General features: G+C 48.4%; 3 protein-coding genes across 7 annotated transcripts in view; 2 read left to right on the forward strand and 1 right to left on the reverse strand.

The window, feature by feature from the left end:
* Positions 1–35: 35 nt before the first annotated feature.
* LOC126574809 (adenine phosphoribosyltransferase) lies at positions 36–1287 on the forward strand. The gene is made up of 4 exons (XM_050235193.1): positions 36–161; positions 217–327; positions 392–629; positions 694–1287. The coding sequence occupies exons 2-4, from the start codon at positions 239–241 to the stop codon at positions 928–930; spliced, it is 564 nt and encodes a 187-aa protein (XP_050091150.1). The 5' UTR covers positions 36–161; positions 217–238; the 3' UTR covers positions 931–1287.
* A 252-nt stretch (positions 1288–1539) lies between these two features.
* LOC126575363 (LHFPL tetraspan subfamily member 3 protein) lies at positions 1540–15520 on the forward strand. Of its 5 annotated transcripts, none has more exons than XM_050236014.1 (8): positions 1540–1585; positions 5459–5738; positions 10391–10524; positions 10634–10760; positions 14423–14563; positions 14624–14725; positions 14807–14906; positions 14976–15520. In XM_050236014.1, exons 2-8 carry the CDS (start codon positions 5597–5599, stop codon positions 15082–15084), a joined length of 855 nt encoding a protein of 284 aa, XP_050091971.1. In that variant the 5' UTR covers positions 1540–1585; positions 5459–5596; the 3' UTR covers positions 15085–15520. The 5 variants fall into 5 exon arrangements, with proteins under 5 accessions (XP_050091971.1, XP_050091976.1, XP_050091972.1 ...); XM_050236019.1 differs by having other exon boundaries at positions 14624–14713; XM_050236015.1 differs by having other exon boundaries at positions 1565–1656.
* Positions 15521–16934: 1414 nt separating this feature from the next.
* The window catches only part of LOC126577435 (lysosome membrane protein 2), a 42481-nt gene continuing 40419 nt past the window's right edge, over positions 16935–18996 (reverse strand). The window contains exons 9-11 of the mRNA XM_050239056.1: positions 18812–18930; positions 18607–18732; positions 16935–18531 (exon numbers count right to left, since the gene is read on the reverse strand). Coding sequence (XP_050095013.1) covers positions 18067–18531; positions 18607–18732; positions 18812–18930 — 710 coding nt within the window. The 3' untranslated portion in view covers positions 16935–18066. The remainder of the gene's footprint in view (positions 18532–18606; positions 18733–18811; positions 18931–18996) is intronic.

Genomic DNA, 18996 nt, shown 5'->3' on the forward strand with positions numbered 1-18996 from the left:
CTTGCTAGGGTGCGACCACACGCTTGAGAGAACATCCCACTAAACCGCTTCCGATCAAATTGGTAAACACCGGCTGCCGCCTCGCCTATTTTCCTAATCGCCCACCCTCCTCGTTATCAAAATTTACACGCTGGTCGTTGTTGGGATGCTGTTGCTTGCTGGTGAGCTATTTTGATCGCGCGATACAGAGAGCCGTAATCATTCCATTGTCCCTAGCACACGCCGGTAGAGCGCAACAATGTCTAGCGACCAAAGTGCAAATGTGGAGCTGATAAAAAAACACATCGGAGAGTACCCGGACTTTCCCAAAAAAGGCATCCTCTTCAAGTAAGTATTCACGGTTGGGTTCTATCGAAGTGCACAGAACTTATCCATCGTTTCCTCTTTTTAGGGACATCTTCACGGCACTCCGGAATGGGGAGGTTTGTAAGGCCATCAAGAGCGTGCTGCTGGCGTACGTTCGCGAGAACTGTCCCGATGTGCAGGTGATCGTTGGACTGGAAGCGCGCGGCTTTCTGTTCAGTTTACTGATAGCGGCCGAACTGGGAATCGCATCGGTTCCGATACGCAAGAAGGGTAAACTGCCGGGAACCTGCGCTCGCCAGGAGTACGAGCTGGAGTACGGAACGGTAGGCGTGGACTCTTGCCGTGCGAAGGCAACCGATTCAATTCGTTCTTTTTCATTTCTGGCAGGATGTATTCGAGATACAGCAGGGCAGCATAACGGCCGGTCAGAAGGTGTTGATCATCGACGATCTGTTGGCCACCGGTGGAACGATGACGGCCGCGAATTTGCTGGTACAGCAGCTCGGGGGTGTCGTCGAGCGCAATCTCGTCATTCTAGAGCTGACGCAGCTCGGTGGAAGAAAGAAGCTGGAAGCCAGCGGAGCGACCGTACATTCCTTTATACATTACGACGATATCGAGTAACTGAGTGGCGATCCGGGCGAGATCCCTCTGTTGTGCACCATTGTTCTTCCTTCTCTTTATCTCCCATGTCTCCCGCTGGAAAGCAATCTGCAAACGATGTTGATGTTACGCGCAATCGCTTCAAGAAGGCAGCTCAAGCATAGAAAAGACCAAAAAATGTGATTTAGAATCCAACCGTCGTTCGCCATGCGCTATGCACAGCCGATTTGCATCCATTTCACAAAGTCACAGCCAATGAAGCTCAGGGTATAGTAGGAGAATATCTTTTCGGAAAGCTTTACGATATTTTGTGTACTGTTATTTCCACGGTGAATAAAAACCACCTTTTAAATTGAACTCTACATCTCATCAAACAGATTCTGCACGGTTGGTAAATTATTTGAAAATCTTGCGTTCACAGATCACGCTCGCTTGTGTTGGTGTCTGCGATCTTCAGCCGGACCAGCGAGAGAGTCAGAAATACGAGAGAGAGAAAGGCGTTTGGGTTTTTTTTTATGATCCTCACCTTATGTGACTGCACAGCATAAACGTTCACCGCGATCGCTGGTAGCGCTCCGTGGAAGAGTGGGCAATGGTGGCTAAGCCGGAGGTTTCAGTTTCATACGAGAAGCCGTGTCGATCGGGTCACCGTCGTCTTGCTCAGATCATTAAGAAGGTTCGTTGCAACGTTTGCTGAAATCGCTGAAGGTTTCGTCGTCGTGATCGTACGTTCCACTTCCACAAGAGGTGTCCATTATCCCTTACCTGCCTTAGCCGTTCGTCGATCGCCCGTTCTCTTGCGCTTTCGATCCTCGGAAGACGTGTGTTCTTACACGGCAGTGTCCGGGTGTGTTAGTGTCCTGTGCAAGTAGTGTTAGTACTGGAATTGGTGCTGATGATCGTTGTTTTCGTTCTTTGCGATCGCGTCGTCGTTTCATGTGATGAATTTTAACAACTCTTACTTACCGCCGATGCTAATGCGATCCACACGATCCCGAGAAACACATGAACGAATCGCATAGATCACTACAAGAGATCGCGCTCTTCTTCGCCCCCCTCTGCGGCCCCAACGGTTCATGATCGGCCAGCCCGTACGGGAAGACGAGTGAAATCGATCCACGCCGGACTTGGCCGACTGGAAAAGTGTGTTAAATCCGTATGAAAAGAATCTCCTTCCCGCCAGGCCGCGGTAACGGTACGCATCATCGAGATGCAGTAAATTAGGAGCCCAAAAGTGGCGCACCCGCCCGTTCTCTGCGGTATGCGTGATTTGCAAACGCGAGGAAAACCTTTAAAAAACACGGAAACACCACGGTGAGCCACCAAGCGGGCAGGCAAGCAGGTCAGAGCATCGGCAGGGGGCCACCCAAGAATCGAGGCCGTACGGGGAAGAATGGCGCCATAAAAGCGTGTGGTGTTTTGGCTCTTTTTGCTTATTCCGTGGGAACAACACCCCGTCCGCCTGTTGCAACGGAAATGGAAATTTCAACATTCGTACCCCTCGTTGCCGTTAACCCGTTGTTGTTGGTGTTGCCGGATGGATGGATGGATGGATGGACGCGCTAATATCGACGATCATACAACGCAGAACACCAGAATTCGTCCTTCACGGGTTACTGGTTAAAGTCACTCAGAATGCGCCACGCCAAGAAGTGCGTAGAGTTGCTTTCACGAAAGGATAAAAATGCATTCCTTATACGGTAAGGGATGGCGATAGTGACAACAAATCGAGTGGAACACCTTCAAACCCCTTGCCGCGGCCTTGGGAAACGGCAGAAACGGCCACCAATATGCCAAGCGACAACCCCGCTTATTATCTTAGTTTCTTACAAAAACTCGAGATTTCAATCGATTTAAAGCTGACGCATTTATACGCTTCACGGAGTTCAGCTTGTAGTCGGAATCCCGAATGCTCTCCGTGCTGTGGAATCCATTCTCCGCGAAGCATGAATCATGAAGCTCTTCGTTGATGATCAGCAGGAGATGATGGTGCGGCCGGTTCTCAGCGCCCCCAAGTGCATGTGATCGCATGACGACGCCATCGCGGTGTCTCGCTTCTCCACTCTTGGCTCTTTGTGTCGCTCGTTCCTGACCTGATGATCATGGGCTGGCATAGAGCTGGTAGAAAGGAGGAACCTGAAGAAGAACCACCTGCCCTGCCCTGCCCTGCCATGTACCTTCTCTGCTGCTCAGCGCCAGCGAGTCGTGGACCACAGAGCAGCGATCGTACGTTAGCTCTATGCCATTTTGACTTTTGCTGCTCTTCCCCGCTCCAGCAAGCAAGAGGCATGCGACACGTTCTCCTGTGTGCTGTTGCAATGAGAAGATCGAGTTGAAGATCGTGTTGGTGGCATTAATGCGGTGAACTTCTCGCACATACACTCATCAATCGAACGGCTGCTACGATCGATCGAACAGCGAATTGATTGGATTGGGAGAATGTAAACAAATGGCGCTTTCGAAAGAAGCACCCAATGTTCGGTGTTTTTTGGGGGAAAGGCACGATCGTGGCTTTCGTGGATTCGGGAGATTCCTAGATTCGGAGTGCTGGAGTCCATTAATCAAATTGACAGCGACAGTAGCACTCTGTATACCTCTACACAGAGAGCGAGAGAGAGAGAGCGAGAAATACTAGAGAGATCGGTAACGTGGCGCGGAAGATAGTCTCCACCACCATCGCGTCGCGTCGTGTCGTGCTGTGGTCTCCCCTTTGGGGTTTTGCTGGAAACGAGGTCAAATAGAAGAGAACCTGCGGTTTCAAGATGCGCGAGCAAAAAAAATAAAGAGGGAACTGCGTATCGGTAGTGCCTAGTTTACACGCTCATCCCGGGCGACAGGTAGCGATCTACCGAACACGATCATTGAGGGCGTTCAGGCGATGGTACCCTCGGCGCATCATAAGCATAAGAAGATGATGATGATGAACTATCAGCCGTATACGGTCTGTTGTGGTGTGGTGTTAATGATGAATGCTTCACTTCATGCTTGTCTGGTAGCAGCAGCTCGGTATGTTGTAAAGGTTACGCAAGATGCGCAGCGACCCGGACGAAAGACTTCAACGAGCGTGAAGCTACGAACTCTCGTGCAACAGATGGTCTCTGCCGGAGTGAGAATTTACGATCGAGTGATATTTCCAGTTTGTAATAATTTTATTATGTTCGAGTGTTTGCCGCTCGTTGGTTGGTTGGCTTTGATGGAATGTACTTTTCGGATTTCTTGGCCAATCATTTAAGACGAATAAGGTTAACAAGCCGAAGAGATAGATAGAGAGAGAGAAATACGTGAAGAGGAGATTCACTGGGAGACCCTAAACCACGAACTGAAGAGTGAGCCGATAAGTGAAAAGCGATTTGTAGTGAATGGTAACCGCGAAAACATTGTTTCCAATAATCATGTAACCGTGGGTGATCTCACCGTGGATCGTTTGTTTCCGCACAAACACAATCCACCATCCGCCACCCATCCTTCTCGCAAGCATTCAGTGGTTATTGTTTATCTGCACCAATCGCAGCCCGCCCGCCCGCCCGCCAGCCATCCACGGCCGTATGGGGAAGCATTTAGACGATTTTTCAGCCCTTCGCAAGCTGCATGCTGCAAGCGGAAATTTACGTGGAAAGCGAAAGATTCCACTCCCATCTCGCGTCGGTATCCCTTTCTCCCTTCTCTCGGTAATCTGCCATTGATTTGATTTTGATTACATAAATTACATGATTGGCACGAGTGGCCCTGTGAGCGAGGGAGAAGTGGAATTCGGCGCCAAAGAGGTAATCGTTTTGTGTTAAAAGTTAAAACATACGCAGGCTGCGGCCACATGGCGATCGGAAGTGAGAATTATATCAACAAACGATCCAACGGCTTGCGACGTAAAGCGTGGAGGTGTTGATGAGATATTTGTCAGTCGCTTTGGTGGTCCATGTTTTTGGTTTCGAAAGTAGATGAAATATGAAAGGGGGAACTTTAGCTTCCGTATCATATTTTTGTCTAATCCGCTGGGCTAGAGTACCGCGGCGACACACGATACTTGCCGGTGAGTATCATGCATCACTTTGACGGTGGATCACAAAACGAGAGCTTTCGAAAAATGGGATCGTCGTGATAGTGCGACCTAAGCACAGACGCTTTTTTCGCAACGATCACTTTACTGACGCCATATTTGCTTTCAACAGACATCAACACCACAAGGCGTCGGCCGTTGTCGTCACCGTTGTGGTATTCGTAGCTCCGCCGTTGGTCACCTCCTGTGGCCAAGTAATTGAGAAGAACTGTCGTTGCCGCTGGTGGCGCGAAACAGTGTCGTGGACGTCGTGTCTACGTTTTTCTGCTTCGGCAGCCCGCTTGAAGTGAAAATTATGGTACCACCGGCGAGCGAGTGAGCACCGGCAACGTCCATGGCACGGTGTCATTTCAGAGCCGTGCAGATGATACGTCGCAACGCCGGAGTGAGAGTGAACCGTTAGTGTTTTTCCGTGGTGTCAACTGTGCCGCATGTTTTGTTGATCGTTGTTTTGTTAATTTTTGTTCCCTTCCTTTGCCTTTTGCCGTGAACCAGCCGACAGTTAACGAGTGCGTGTCAGTTACGTTTTTGCATCAAAATATAAATACAGTTCACCCGGGACAAGAGAGTTGTAGGACATAAACAGCAACAGCAGCAGCAGCAGCGGAAGGAGTAGCCACAATCATCTTCACAATGGGGACGAAAATTGAGTACGTTGACTCGAGCCACATGTACGCCACCAACTACATCCGGAACTCGAAAGCGATCGCCGTCCTGTGGGCCATCTTCAGTATCTGCTACGCGATCATCAGTGTTGTTGCCTTCGTCACACCGGGTAAGTTGTTGGAAGCAGAATATCGATACCGAGACGCACAGCATGGCGGCTATCGCCGGTGTTATTGTTTGCCGGTGTTAACCGACCGCACCCCATCCGGTAACTAGGGCACGACAATCACTTCCTGCCGGTATCGGTACGACGTGCGACATTTTCACCTCGACCGAGGGCGACCTTAAAACGACGGCGGTGATACAGCACCACAGCTCGGTTTATTTTGTTGGAGAACGAAGCACGGTAAATGTGTCACCAAGAAAGCTGAGAAAGCTGTTTTCAATGTTGAGAAAAAAAAGAAGATGGAAACAATCGTCAGTTTTGAGGAATTTTAGGTCGTTTTTATCTGGTAAAAAGTTATCTACAGCCTTTTACAATTGATTGGTATGTTGAAAATAAGAAAAAACATGGTTCATTATCAATAGTTTTTCAGCCGAAGCGCTCCTGATAGTGACAACTAAGGGACGCTTGAAGGGGGGTGGATGGGTTTTGTGAAGAAACCATTATACTTAATTTTTTCAAATGAATGTCATGTTAAATTACAACTTTTCAAGAATTTGGTTCTACTTTGGGGTTAAGATTTGTCACAAACTGCATCCATAGCATCATATTTTGGTTGGCGTGTCTTTGAAAAGGTACTTTATCCTGTGCCCATCCTAGCAACGTGATGAGTCAACTGAAAAATACAAATCAGTATATTTTTGTTACACAACAGACATGTAGGATAAACTATCTTTGAAATAAAGGAATAGATAAGGCTAATAGCTTATAACTGCGTTTGAAATATTTATTAGTATTGTTCAACAAATTGTTGCACAGAATTTGCTCAGCAATTATTGCTATATGCGATAGCTACTAACTAATTATATCAGGTCGCTGAATTAATTTATGCTTTTTTTTTGGCTCATCAAAAACCATTTATTTTCAAAACCAAATTTTCGACTTCCATGTCAAAAGAACTCTCATCTTTTTGGAGCATTTGAAGCAACTACACATTTTTCGATATTTTCATAAAGTATTAGTTGCTGTGCTGCCGATCACATTTTCAAGCATCCATTCAAGTTGTATTCAGAAAGATCAATTATATATAACGTGGAATCTTCCCATCCCAAATAATAGTTTTTGAGCGCTTTTGCAACACGTGGTCGAGCTTCATCATGTTGAAAAAAAAAGTTTATCATGTCGGTAATCCCGTTTTATACCGATTTCTAGACAGAGCTTGCGTTAAATAGATCAGTCATTGAATATAACATTCTCCACCAACAGTTTGACCAGTTTCCGGTGGTGCAGCATTCCTTTAAACACTGGATGTTATCATTGCCCCAACGTTCTGTTCCTGAAACGTTAAATCTCCGCTTCTAAGTCTATGAAGGAAGCATTTAAGGCACCTAATACAAAGATGTTCTAAATTAATCCACAACAAACCAAGTTTATTAATTTTTTTAATTTACGCAAAACAAACATGGAATTAAAACTGCCAACCATGATTAAATCAGGGTAAAACAAGGAAAAATCTTTTGCTTCATAAAACTAATTGCAGTTCATTTTCTGCTGCTTCTGCTTGAGTAAGTTTAAACTTAAACCACCAATAGATTTATGATATCTAATCTATGAATGCTTTCTTCTGATTGGATTATCAACGACAAACTGATTTTTAAATATTTTTCTAACCAAATTTATACCAATGTTGGACAATTTGAAGTACAATTGCACAATGCTGTACAAAGTGTAAGTTGTTAATCAAACTGATATAATCATTAAATCTAAAGAGTTAATTATGAAGTCAATTTGTAAGCGCGTGTTTAATGGTTTGAATCGATCGGAAAACATATTAATCGAATGGCAATTACAAAGTAAAATCAAGAGAAAGCAGGGTGCTCGTGTGTTCCATTAACAAACACAGGCACACATGCGAGTGGCAAGAAGGTTAAATAACAGTTAACGCAAGGTAAGCAGGGAGCACAAATCATCAATTACCGATGAGCAGCGACCGCTAACGACTGCGCTCTGCAAATGATCTTTTAATGCCACTTTTGCCACCACCGGCAGCACAACGAACCTTGGTGCCGCGGCACGAAAGGGTTTCCTTAGGATTCGACTGAATGAGTTTTATGTTCCGCGACTCCCGCACGCGGTTCCACACGGGGGGCGCGGTTGCGTTCTTGAACTCATTGAAGATTCCGTTTGCACTCTTGGCCCTAACAATCCAATAATAACGGATCCAAAGACAATGGATAGTTTAAACGCCAGATGCTGCACTAGTGATACGCCGGTGGAGCAATTCGGGGTGTGGGTCACTGGCAGCTGGGAAGCTGTGGGGCGTTTTTTTTCTTCTTTAGATTCAATTTACCGTTGGGTCACACACAGAAGAGCCGTACGGTCGCCTGTTCTCACCGGCCTGCACATCGCTCACATTGCGTTGATGGTCAGCGTACAGGTGGCCACTACAGGTGACCTTCTCACCTGCCATTTGTTTTCAAAACGACTGCCGTACGTGGCACGTGTATAGCTCGGGCACGGAATGGGGAATGGAATCGTGGCTCGAGCCGCACCGTTTTCGTCGCGCAACACATTGCGCAGTGGCAGTCGCCAACAATTGGTCGATGTTTTCGCAAGCTCATTAAAACTTCCGCTAAATGGTTTGACAGGAGTAAAAGGGTGTACCGGGGCGACAAGAGATCGTAACGATCACTTCTTCTTGTGGTTCGGTTCGCGGGGGAAAATGCACAGAAAGTAACTCTCGATGAACCTCTCTCTCTTTCTGGCGTACCGCAATGTACTTTCAGTGAGGAAATAATGCGCCAGATTAATCATAATAATAATCATAATGATCACGATCGCTAGTGAGAGGCCCAGCACAATTTTCTCGCCTTTCTTGGCTAGGGGATTTTTTCGCAAAAACAGCGGAGGAAGGAAAACGAGAGAGAAAACCAAGAAAAGCGCGATCGCGATGATGCAATAATGTGGCACCCCGTGACCGGAAAGTAAAAGTTTGCCGCACCCCCCGACCACCCTACCACCGTTGCCCTGGCACCCCTCCGTTTTTTTGGGGAGTAATTGAGGATCGCAATCGAAGGTGTGATCGAGCAGCTGTGATCGCATCTGGCATTTGCAAAACCATCGGCACCGTTCGCCTTTTGAATTTGTACCCAATTGGCCCACCTCGTTTCCCCTTTTTCCACCCAATGGTAATTCGTCATCTGATTAAGACGAAACGGAATCGATTGCACCGTCGGAGCTCACACTTGTGGCGCTAATTTGGAAGTGAACCCACCCCCTCCCCTCCCCTCCAAAAAGGGAGTAATAAACACTTTGCATGCATGCAGCGCGACAAACCGCGGGGGAGGCCGACGCAAGCGATGGAATTGGTGGCTAATTTTCCGACTTTTTCCACCCTTTTTCTTCCATTCCATTCGACCGCATGGGGATCACCGTTGGTCGGAGAACGTGATTTGCATGTTTGATGAAGATTCATTATGAATTTGGTGGTGGGGGGAATCGTATCATCTGCCGCGGGATGATGATCAGCGCGCATCGTTATTCAACTTCGCTGCCAGGCGAGGCGATCGGAGGGGAAGCAAGGGATTGCCTCGCCATGCTGTAATCAATCATAATCACCTGTTGGCTGTTCCACATAACCTCAAATTTGAGGCAAATTTATGATTTTCTATCGAAGCAAAATTGATGCTCCCGTTCATCGAGAATCTTTTCCTCGTGGCACACTAAATCATTGTTTGTTGTTTGGTTACGATCGAGCGATCGAAAATTGGCTAAACTATTTCGATGATCATCAGATTATTGATTAATGAGATGTGTGCTGTTGTGAGGTACGGCTAGAGGCAGTACAGTTACAAATATTGCTAATTTGCGGGAGCTCGCGCGCGCTCCAAATCAAAATGCCAAATTCAAATTTACTGCCATAATGATTCTGCAGCAGCAGCAGCCCAACTCTCTGTAACTTATGCAAGCACCGCACCATCACACACAGTTCCAGTTGCTTGGCGAAGGGCGAGAACTGTGTGCGCACGAGTTCCTGGCCTTCTGCTGGAGTCTGACTCATAGATTGGTGCACTGCACGCTTTACGCAATCACCGCTGAGCCATTTCTTTCGCCTTTCGAGTGAACAATTGGTTGGTTTAAACATAATGCCGCTACCTGGGCTGCGATTTGCGTTCTGCGCCATCACGAACTTGCATGACCCTTCCGGGGAAGGGGACCTTTGCAGGACGTGACTTCTAGTGGAGTGCATTTGCCCGGTGTACTAGTGACGCCAGTCAGTCAGTGACCGATTTGCCGGTCCGATTCAAAACATTATGCCATTAGCTGTGGCAACAAGAGACCAGAAGCATAAGATTTCGGATTCGTTCTGGTGGCAACGACGCTGCCACGCTGTTATTTAACTGTCTTCTCTGTTGGTGAACGATTGGTTTTGCTCGCACTGCTGCCGGTGCTGGTGCTGTGCGGGGGGGAAGCGGCAGTTGGCGGTTCCATTGACACACCAAGGGGTAATGGTGCGAAGCAAATGGATTGTATGTGATGCAAGCGCGTTGAGTGGCGTTAGTGAGAAGCGAGGGAGGAAGGTGTTGGAGCATAATTTGGGTTTCTTTACCGAAGCTAACAACTGATCGCGTGCGTTTTGCTCTCCTCTTTTCCTGCAGAATGGGTTGGTGACTCCGATTCCGATACCGGTGGTCGTCTCGGGCTGTGGCAGATCTGTCAGAAGGATGAACTCAACGATAGCTGCAGCGGTAAGCTGGAGGAGCTACTCGAGATGCAATCCATTGCCTTTCAGGTGAGCAATTCCCGTTAATTCCCCAAGTATTGTTCTCTCTCCCGCCCTGGGAACAGCTTCTTGGCACCGAAATGCAGTAAATACTAATCCTCCGCTCGTTCTTTTACAGGTCGCGACCGTATTTTGTGGCCTTGCCGTGGCCACGTCCATCCTAGCGATCTGCTGCCTGCTGCTCATGGTATTCATGAAGTCGACGACCGTGTTCCACCTCTGCGGCTGGATGCAGATGCTTTCCGGTGAGTGTGCGGGGCGAGGATCGCACCTGGTTCTACTCCGTAACAGTGTGGCCTCACGCACCACGCCTAGTGAGCACATCACGTTGCGTGATGGCCACTTGGCACTTGAACATTGTTGGCCAGGAATTTCGCTCCAGTCGGTGGTGCGTTAATTTGTGGGAAAAATAAAACCCCGGCACTCGCCAAAAATGTTGACGAAAGGTTCCCGGTTTCCCAGCAACCAGCCCAGGCACCGGAACAGTAGAGTGGAGAGAGAGAGAGAGAGAGAGAGAGAGAGAGAGGAACGGCAACGAAAAGTTCATTAGCGTCGCAGTCGGGGCAGTTTCGGAATCTGCGACCTAAAGATGGAAGTGCCAGGCCGGAAACTGTGAAAATTTGAAGCACAATCGAGCGACCTGAAGGAGTATTTTTGCACAATTAGCGAGGCTTGGGATAAGGGTCTTTTGAGAGCAAGAGTTCGAGCACTCGATCGATAACCCGTTGGCTTCGATGGCTTCATTTTTTCCCGCTTAATAGCTTCAAGATACCCCGCTGAGTCTATTGCGCGCGCAAGACACAAGAGGGTAGATCATTAGAAAGGAAATAGTTATTGTGCAGTGCACTGCACGCATCAGATCCGCCTCTCTATGCGAAAGGGCCGCATTTTGAACCTTTTCAACGAAAGAAACGAAAGGAAAATGATCGAGCGTACGTTCGAGGGCGGTATCATTGCAAAGCTTCAAGTTCAGTTCCTCGCTGGCAAGGAGAGCCACTTGTGCGATGGCGATGAGGTCCCACCGTTTTGAAGGCCAATCATCAGGGCTTGGAGATGACGATCGAAGCGCAACCTATCATCTACTCTACTCTACAACCCAAACCGGTTTACGATATCGATGGTCGCAGCAAAAGAAAGCAGCCATTCCGGAACAGAAAGAGAAATGATCGAACATCGAGCACCGGGCTTCAGCTGCTGCTCCACGATTGGAGTACCATATGCTGGCGGTTGAAGCGACTCCATTCCAACTCGCCCGCAATGGAACGCCGTCCGGCAGGCAGAAGGAGGCTGCTTGGTGAGAGAAAGGCCCCGGGACGTGGACGACAGGAAGTAGGTCATTGTCACACTCGTGCATGCTTCTCTTGCGCTCTCTTCGCAGCAGCATCGATCGATCGACCATTTTATGTTGCTCGAAAAAGACTCGTGTTGGTGGCCCGGTTGGTCGCCGTGGAAAATGAAAGCCTTCGCTGGTGGTGGTTGTGGTGGCGGCGAAAAGGGGGTTCGATTTCCCGTTTCCCGCTGAGAGCTGCTGCCGTCCGCCCACGAATGCCACAGATCTAGATTCGGATTTCCGTAGGCCCACGGGAGGAAATGAATGACCTTTCCTGGCGGACTGGTTTCGGAATACTGGCCGTGCGGGCAAAAACGAGTTTCGCTTGCCAACGTTGTGCGGGAGCCTTACAGGATGGCCACCAGTTGACCAGTTTGTTGACACCAGGTTTCCCTGCTCCGGTTTCTGGTTCGTCCTAGACAATGTCAAGGCGCTGCTGGCACCCAGCGAGTGAAAGTTGATTTGAAAGTAAAATTATGGTTCAAACCCATTCAACAGAGCCGGGAGGTTGATGTAGGTTTGCCATTTTGTCGGTTTTTCTCTGGCCAATCAATCGGAGTCGCAGTTGCGCCCTGGTGTGGTTGCGCTCATCTCGAGCTTCGTAATGGATGATGCCGCTATTACTCTAACGATCGCGAGTGTGCAAACATAAAGCCTTTTTGAGTAATAAAACCATAATGCACTCCTCTGGCCCGAGGGGGTCCATTTATGGTGTTGGTAATAATGGGCAATCGAAACGTTACTGAGTCAATTCGGGCACCAGGGGAGGTTTGAATCGGTCCAAAAAATGCGTACCACGTGGTGAGACGAAACAAATCATCCATTTGTACCGTTGCGCGTACCGAAAAAAATTACGCGACCAATTTGCCATTTGCCATCACCTCCCGCTCCGTCCTCTGATCGAATCTTATTGATCATAATCCTGGCGTGGGGTAGCGAGAGGACCCTGGCATACTCTGGTGGTACATAAGAGCTTTCGGACCACCACCTTTTCGCTTTCTTCGTCATCACTTCTTTCACGCCATTGGTGACCCAGTGCTGCTGCCGAAATGGCAAACAAGGTTTTTGGGAGCCACCAGTTATGGTACATTATTACCGGTATTGCGTGCATCCTGCCAGTGCCGGGGAGAAGGAGAAAAATGAAAGAAAAATAACGTGACGTAACACAACCACAGAGCAAGAAAGTGTAGCACTGCTGTGGTCGCTATGGATCGGGTCTAATGCATACCCAAAACTCGCGTGTTCGCCATTCTGTTCCTGCCTTTTTTTTTTTTATTGACTAGCGGATCGATCCGAGCAGCGAGATCTCCTGTTGGAGTGGCACTACACTTTCTCGGAGCGACATTTTCTACGCCAGCGCACTAACTAGCGCAGGCCAGGCCAGTCCGATTGTTGCCTGCGTTACAATCACAGACCGTTTCGCAGATGAGCGGAACGCAAAGATGACTTTACGATGACGGTGACTAGATTGTTTCAAATTAGTGGCGGACACTTTCCTTCATTTGCTCATCGAAAACTATTTTATTAAATACCACGGACAGTCCACGGTGTAGGCTAGCTGCTGGCTGCGCACAACTTTCTACTCTACGCTGACGCGGGCGCTGACGCTTACGATCGTAGGCTAATTGTGCACTTTGTGGCCGGGAGATTTGGCGACGAAATGCCATTAAAGCGGACGATGCGCTACACACCCAGCAGCACTTTACCATTCGCTTCCGGTGGCAGTCACTTGAATGTCAAGCGTGGTTGGTAAGTGGTACCCCACCCCGGTGTGCACACACATAAGACACGAGGCCACTTGAACCCTTTCCTATATGTTTTATGATTGTCCGGTAGGAAAGTGAGCCGTTTTAATGCTTACCTCGCGTCGCGTTGGATTTGTTTTCCTTTTTTACGGTACGAATCTCACCATTCCGAGGCTACCGAGCGGGAGAAATGTACTTTTATAACGTTTTTGGGAACCATTAAACCACACACACTAGAGTGGCGCCTTGGTCGACTTGGGGCTGAACCATAAGGGGGTAATATATGCAAATTCACAGCATGCATGCTCCACAAAGCAGAAAAGAACTCACTTATTGCGCTTCCAGTGGCCAGTGCCAGCAGTTACGGTGGGATCGAGAGTGTGAGCACGTAATGTGTAACCAGCGGCTGTGGCCGGTGGTTTATCTGATGGTTCCGCAATTTATGGTATTGTTTCGCGATCGGTGCGAATCTCTGAAGCCATTTCCTGCTGTCAGCTGATACGATTGTGTGCTCTGCAGGAGGCAAACAGGGCTCGAGGGCACGTGTGGGAGTGCTCCCTGGTACCGGGAGCTACCGCGGGGCTTGTGGCTTACTCAATATGGCTTCTGCTGTCTGCTGGTTAGTATGTGGTACCGCCATGCCCCACCGTTACTTTGAAAATGTCAAACGGTGCCGTTCTTCTCACGGAACTTTGTAGATCGTGCACACGGATGAGTTGTGCGGATTGTGCAAAGAGCGGTCGATTGAGCGAATATTATGCGCAGTGTTTTTTTTAAATTGGTGACGGAGTCTATAATATTTTTTTCTTCCATTCTATTCCCCTTCCAACAGCACTGTGCATGGTAATTGCTTGCGTGTCGTTCCCGTTCGGATGGAACTCGGATGAGTTCCGTAAGGTTTGCGGACCGGAATCGAACCGATTTGAAGTTGGTCTCTGCAGTATGCGCTGGGCTTATCCGTTGGCAATAATTGGTATGTTTGAAGTGGTCGTTCGGAGTGCATTTTAAATAACTTCCTTTTCCCCTGATGCAGCTTGCATTGATGGATTCATCCTGGCGACTCTTTCGTTCATTCTTGCGACACGACATGTGCGCCTGCAACCGGAACCGCAGTATCAAAGCAGTACGTATAAAGGTTGGCCTGCGAATATGAATGGCAAACGGAAGCCTCTTCCTGGACTGCACTTTTACATCTCGTTCCACTTCCCACTTTTAGGAGAGATCAATAACGCGTACGTGACGGATGCGGTTAGCATCGCGGGCTCAAGGAAATCGCTCAATCTGCAGCCGGTTTTACTGGTAGCGCCACCTCATATGTAAGTCCCGAAGCACCCCGGTTTGCAGCCGACAATGAGTAACGCTTTTGTTGTTCTTCGATTTTTCAGGGCGCACCACATGAACGGCAACGATACGCTATCGAGTAGAGCGGCCAGTCGGTACGGGCATGGCATGCGACCCGATTATCACAGCTCTTTGCATCAGTTCCAGCTGTAAATCCACACGCAACACGCACCACGGTTACAGTTGAGCTCCGGTTCGGTCCGGCTGATTTTAACTTATTCGTATCGTTTCGTGAAGCACACGGAAGAAATCTTTATTTTAGGAGATGGAAAAGGAGCCGAAAACAAACCGAAAGATACCGATAACGGATGGACACACAGCGGACGCAATGTGCAAGAGCAAGACAGTGTAGCTTTAAGGTTTCCTCCTTTACTCGATCAGACCCTTCCCCCTAGGCTTATTGCCCGGGTCACTATTCCTCCAATCCCGTTTTCCCTGACTTGTTAATGCGCGTAAATATGTTTTATCTCTAGGGTAGCCACTGTTTTTTTCGGTTTTTTGCGAAAATGAGAATATGTTTAATTGAATTATACATCTACCAAAAAAAAACCCATCAACAAACGAAGGGACAAAACTGCCCTTTCCCTTACTATAACTCTCCATCGAACGTGTCTGTTTGTCCGTGTTGTTTGTCTTAATGCACGAAAGGGAAAGAAACATTCCAGTGACTAATTTACAGTCTCCGTGCGCGGGTGGTCTTTTTGAACACCATAATTTTTCCATCGATTGAAGTGACGATAGTATAAATATTCCATTAGTTTACTCCATCATTATCCCCGGGCGTTCATTGCTATGCTTGACCGTTTCATTAATTAGACTAACGATGGGAGCAAAACACAGCCACAAATCTTACTCAACCGGACGGAACATACGCGAATGTAAATGCTGTATGAATCCGTTGAATATTCATTCGCTCCGGGCGTGCGAACAAATTTATTCGTTAGTTCGATCACTTCGATCGATCCGATGATCGTCTTGCTGCTTTATCGACAACATGTGACCCACATACGTGCAGTGGTAACCGATTGACTACATTGTAAGCATGGGAGCCAGGGGGGCGATGTAATGATTTGGAAAAGAAGATTACCTCGTGCACTCTATCACCTATTCCACTAGGAGGTCACTAGTTGGAACAGATGATTGATTGTAGAACGGCGATGACGTGTCCGTTCATTCATAAGTTTCCTGCTAACCTTAACCTTGTGTTTGCGTATCGTACAAAGGGGCATTCACCGGACCCGGACCACGTCACATGTCCCGCCGCACGTAAGCACAGCACCGGATTGGCCGCAAACTGTCCACCCCGCGAGTGACCTAAGAGGTGACGAAAAGCCGGCGTAAACAACAAGGAATTAGAATCGGAAAACTGGTCTCGGGGCTAATCATGGCGTCGAGTCATCGTGGTCTAGCAGCAGCAGCAGCTAGTCGCTAGGCGACCACTTAATTACGCTCTCCTGTCATCTCCTACCAATCCCGTCCTAGCGCTCGACGCCTGGGAGACTGTGAAGCGATGTTCTTGAACCTGTGACTACGACCGCACGTTGTCCAGGGTAATTAGTGCACCAGACAAACGGCAAAACAAACGCCAAAAGGTTACACTCCAGATCGTGCTCCGGTCTCTGGCATGCCACGTGCCTCCGGGGTGATTGGAAGCGGTGCTGCGGTGCCGTGTCTCGCGCGATTGGTTCGTTAGAATCTAATTACTTAATTGTCGATCGGTGATGATGGGATTTTCATAAATCCCTCGATCACTCACTAGCGTGCCCCTCGTCTTCCATCTCGGTATTCGGATTAATTAACGTTCGGTGCTTTCGGTAACATCGCCGACATCGCCAGCTGTCCCTAGGCTGGCTCTAGCTGGTGGCATAAGTTTGGAAACAGCTGTTCTGCTACGGCCCTGGAACATCAAAAGACCCGAACAACACAGCGTGCCTGCAGCATCAAAAGGCGCGGCCAGAGCCCGTTGAAACCAAACAGTCTGACCAGATTCAAAACCACCACGGTTTAAAAAGCGAAAAGAAAAGAATTTATTTTAAACTGAATAATAATAAAACGTATATCTCTCCTCCCTATCTACACACTGCCCTTTCTATATGCTCAGTCGATGAGAAATAGATCTTCCTAGTGTCTATACCTTAAAACAGAACGCTTACATCTCTACTGTTCTTGCTCATCACCAGTGCCACTCTGTTGTGCGCTGAACCGGTGGGGTTCTCGCACTTCTCGGCTACCCCCTTCCCTTCCAGGGGACCGGTTTCTCTTTTACCTTACGGACGGACCTACACAAACAACATGTCCAGAGAATTCTCGTTTTAACCATGCTTCCCTATCGGGCAGAATTTGTTTCACTTTTTCCCACCATATTTTTTGTTCACTTTGGCTAAATCTTATTTACAAGCTAGTTCATAAGGCGTAGGAGCTAGCGTGGAACTTAAAAACGAATGAAATGACTGACGACGATGCATGGTGTAATGTGGTGGTGTCTCCGTATGAGCGTACACTAGCGATGCGCACTTGTTGCTGGGTGGCCTTATCAATTGAGCAAATTGTGTGTGTCTTTTATGTTCCTTCTTACTTCGCTACGCTACGCTTACACACAAACAAACGTTTCGCCCCCGGGGGGTTTGGAAACTTTCTCTACCCAAAAAGGCTGCTACCTCAAATTTCCTTCTACCACATCCCGTCTAATCGCTATCTAAAGGGGTTTTGAAAAGAGTCGCCATTCCCCGCCACGAACTACTAGTCAGTCCGAGCGCCAACCGCTATGCACTAAGGAATGAACCGTGGCGGGGATACAAAAGACGAGGCACAACCTTGATAGCTAGGAGGTAATTATAGTTCTCGATAGGGCGGATAGCGAGAGTCGAAAGGCACTCTACGAATGGCCGTTAGTTAGTATCCTAGTAACTAAGTAGCTTGGAGTGCAGACTGGATGAAATGATGCAGAGCTGCAAACTGCAGCCCACTGGAGGTATGCCATTCTTTTGGGGCAGATGAACGGTATACGGACACTCGCCGAATGTACTCGTAATAGTAACAGTCTCAGTATCGAACCGAACCGAAATCAGTGGCAGCATTCTAGAGAGTGAGAAGGGGAAAGAGGAAGAAGAGATGAACGGCGTTGGCCACGACACACTAGGCCGGTGTGTTGTCTTCGCTCAGTAGACTTTGGTCCTTGGGTTGAAGGTACAGATGATGGTAGCCGTGCAGCAGATTGTGATTGTGCACGATATGGTTGTTGTTGTGCTGGTGGTGCTGGTGCTGATGTCCCGAGAGCGCATTCGCGACGACATCCGGCGGACTGGTAGGATCGATAGATGGCAGCAGACTGTGTCGTTCGCGACTGTGCAGAGCACGTTGCTGTACGTTACCGATCAGATGGCTACCACGGCGCAACGAGCGGCGTCCCAGTTCCAGCAATTCCGAGGCCGTCGGTTCATCGGAGAAGAAAAAGTTCTTGTACGTCCGCACGAACACGTAGATCAACACGAACGTACCGAAGATGATCATTCCGTACGAAAGGATCGGCAGAGCGGTCGGTGCAAAGACCGTTGCCAGGTAGATCCATCTCCGGATCGGTGGCGTTAGTTCACTGACACCCTGAAGGGTTGGGAGAAACCGAAAGCGTCTCGTATTAGTCATCGTTGTCAGTGATTGGAGATCGTTTTTAGTTACCTCTTCGAGCCACATGATGGGAAACACGAAGTCTCGGAAGTCTTTGGTAGCGATGATGTGCGGTGCCTGCTCGACTAGAAGATTCAGCTGTACACGCACCTGACCCTCGAGCGGGACACCCAATGTCTGTTGATGAACGAAGGGGATGAGAACGTTAAAACTGTGGCTGTGTCAAGAAAGGCGACATCCGCCAGCGAATACTTACAGGCTGAATTTTGAAGAACGTTTCGTGCTGCTCCTGATTCGGCTCAAGGCCCTCGACGGCGTCCAGCAACTCAGTGTCGGACTGGAAAAAGTGTGGATTCGAGATGTACACTGGAGCCCCTGTGGAAAATCAGAAACAAATGGCGTTAGACAGATCGTTGGATAGTTAGTTCTCGCCTCCTCGCG

This window comes from Anopheles aquasalis, chromosome 3 (assembly GCF_943734665.1).
Source record: "Anopheles aquasalis chromosome 3, idAnoAquaMG_Q_19, whole genome shotgun sequence".
NCBI lineage: Eukaryota > Metazoa > Arthropoda > Insecta > Diptera > Culicidae > Anopheles > Anopheles aquasalis.